Source organism: Nelumbo lutea, chromosome 3, assembly GCF_056320005.1.
Source record: "Nelumbo lutea isolate HS-2025 chromosome 3, American lotus-T2T, whole genome shotgun sequence".
In the NCBI taxonomy this organism is placed as follows: Eukaryota; Viridiplantae; Streptophyta; class Magnoliopsida; order Proteales; family Nelumbonaceae; genus Nelumbo; species Nelumbo lutea.
Window position 1 is genome coordinate 14,569,530 of NC_142686.1, and position 1,575 is coordinate 14,571,104.

General features: G+C 42.7%; 1 protein-coding gene across 1 annotated transcript; it reads left to right on the plus strand.

The window, feature by feature from the left end:
* Positions 1 to 235: 235 nt before the first annotated feature.
* On the plus strand, positions 236 to 1,233 carry LOC148863105 (uncharacterized). The gene has a single exon (XM_088974980.1). It carries the CDS (start codon positions 594 to 596, stop codon positions 957 to 959), a length of 366 nt encoding a protein of 121 aa, XP_088831106.1. The 5' UTR covers positions 236 to 593; the 3' UTR covers positions 960 to 1,233.
* Positions 1,234 to 1,575: the final 342 nt, after the last annotated feature.

A 1,575-nucleotide genomic window follows, 5' to 3' on the forward strand; every position in this document is an offset into this window, starting at 1 on the left:
TTAAGTGGTCGTGGCTGGAAAACGAAATAGTACCCCTACCTCTAATCTAATACGTGAGAAAGAACAGATATCGTTTGTTTCATATTTTCTCGCGACAATAGAGAAAAACAGGTATGCCACTTGAACAGCGCACATCGGGTGTCGGTACGTCTTCACATCTCTAGTTTTAAATTAAGATTCAACCTTCTTTTCCTGTCATTTCTCTATTCCATTTTTTTCCCTCTCTGTCCCGCACCTCTCTCTCTCTCTCTCTTCAACATTTTATTATTCCTTCTCCACCTTTATCTCGTTTTGACCGGTACCCTCCTAACCTTTATACGGCTCTATATAATCCTTGCCCCCCTTCTCTCTTTCCTCAGTCCTCTCTCTCTCTATAATATATACAGTCTCTTTTTTCTAATTCACTGCGCCTCTCGCGTAATACTCCTACGCTCTTTATCTTCTCTAATGGCAGAAAAGCCCTTAAAACGCCTCAGAGAAGGTACGCAAATAGAAGACGAAGAAGAGACGAAACGTCATCGGTCCTACAATCACATCCTCTCTCTACTTGAAGCAGATCATGAAGAGGAAGTCAACCAGGATCTCTTTCTTCAATGGCAACACTCCAAGAAGAGATATCCTACGGGACTACCTCCCACCCTCCCCCTCCCGCCAAACAAATTCCCTCTGAGGCTGAAACCAACAACCCCACTACTGCCGCGTCGTCTGCGGCTAGTGTTAAGGATGATGAAGATGAGCAAGAGAAGGGAGCAGTTATAAAGCACCTTTTTGAAGCATCAGATGATGAACTAGGGATTCCTCACAAAGATATCAGAGTAGGCGAAGAGGAATATGAAGGTATCGACCCTGAAACTGGAACCGGTGCTGGGTTGTCCTGCTGGTACGATGATAGGTTCTGGGAGTTGGATGATGTGGCTGCCAATTACTATTCTTTTGTGCAGTCGGAGCTCTTCATGTAATCTCTTTCCGGAGAAAAAATGGTTGTATAAACAAAAGAAGTTAGGAGCAGAAGAAAAGAAATAAAAAAAACAGGAAAAAAAGAAGAGATATTAGGGTTGTTTACAGGGAGTTTTTGGAATTTCATTTTGATTCCCTTGTTTTTTTTTTTTTGTGAAATACCCAGCAAAATTCCCTTTCTTTCTTTGCCTAAAAATTAAAATCTAATGTAGATGAGGACCGAAGAGGAGGCAATGAGGCAATTATTTCTTCTTCCGTCCTACATCTTTTCTCCCACTCGTCCATCTTTAGCTGTTTTTCCTTTTCTATTATTAATATATCTGAGAACGTCAAAAATCAAACTGGCTAAGTTCCGGTAATGGCTAACGAGTACCGGGAGATGCGAGAGCACTATGAAGTATATATGTACGAGCCGGACCCCGTAAGGGCCGTTTGAGCAATACCACACCTGTGAGGCTGTAAGCCTGTAACCTCCTCCCAAAATTGGTGGTAAGTGGGGTTTGATTCCCCGGTCTCTGTTAAAAGTTGAAACAGCAACGATCCACTAAACATACGAATTGAGCCACCCGTCAGTTGGTAAAACTGCAGATGAATCAGGTGTTCTTATCCACAGGGTGC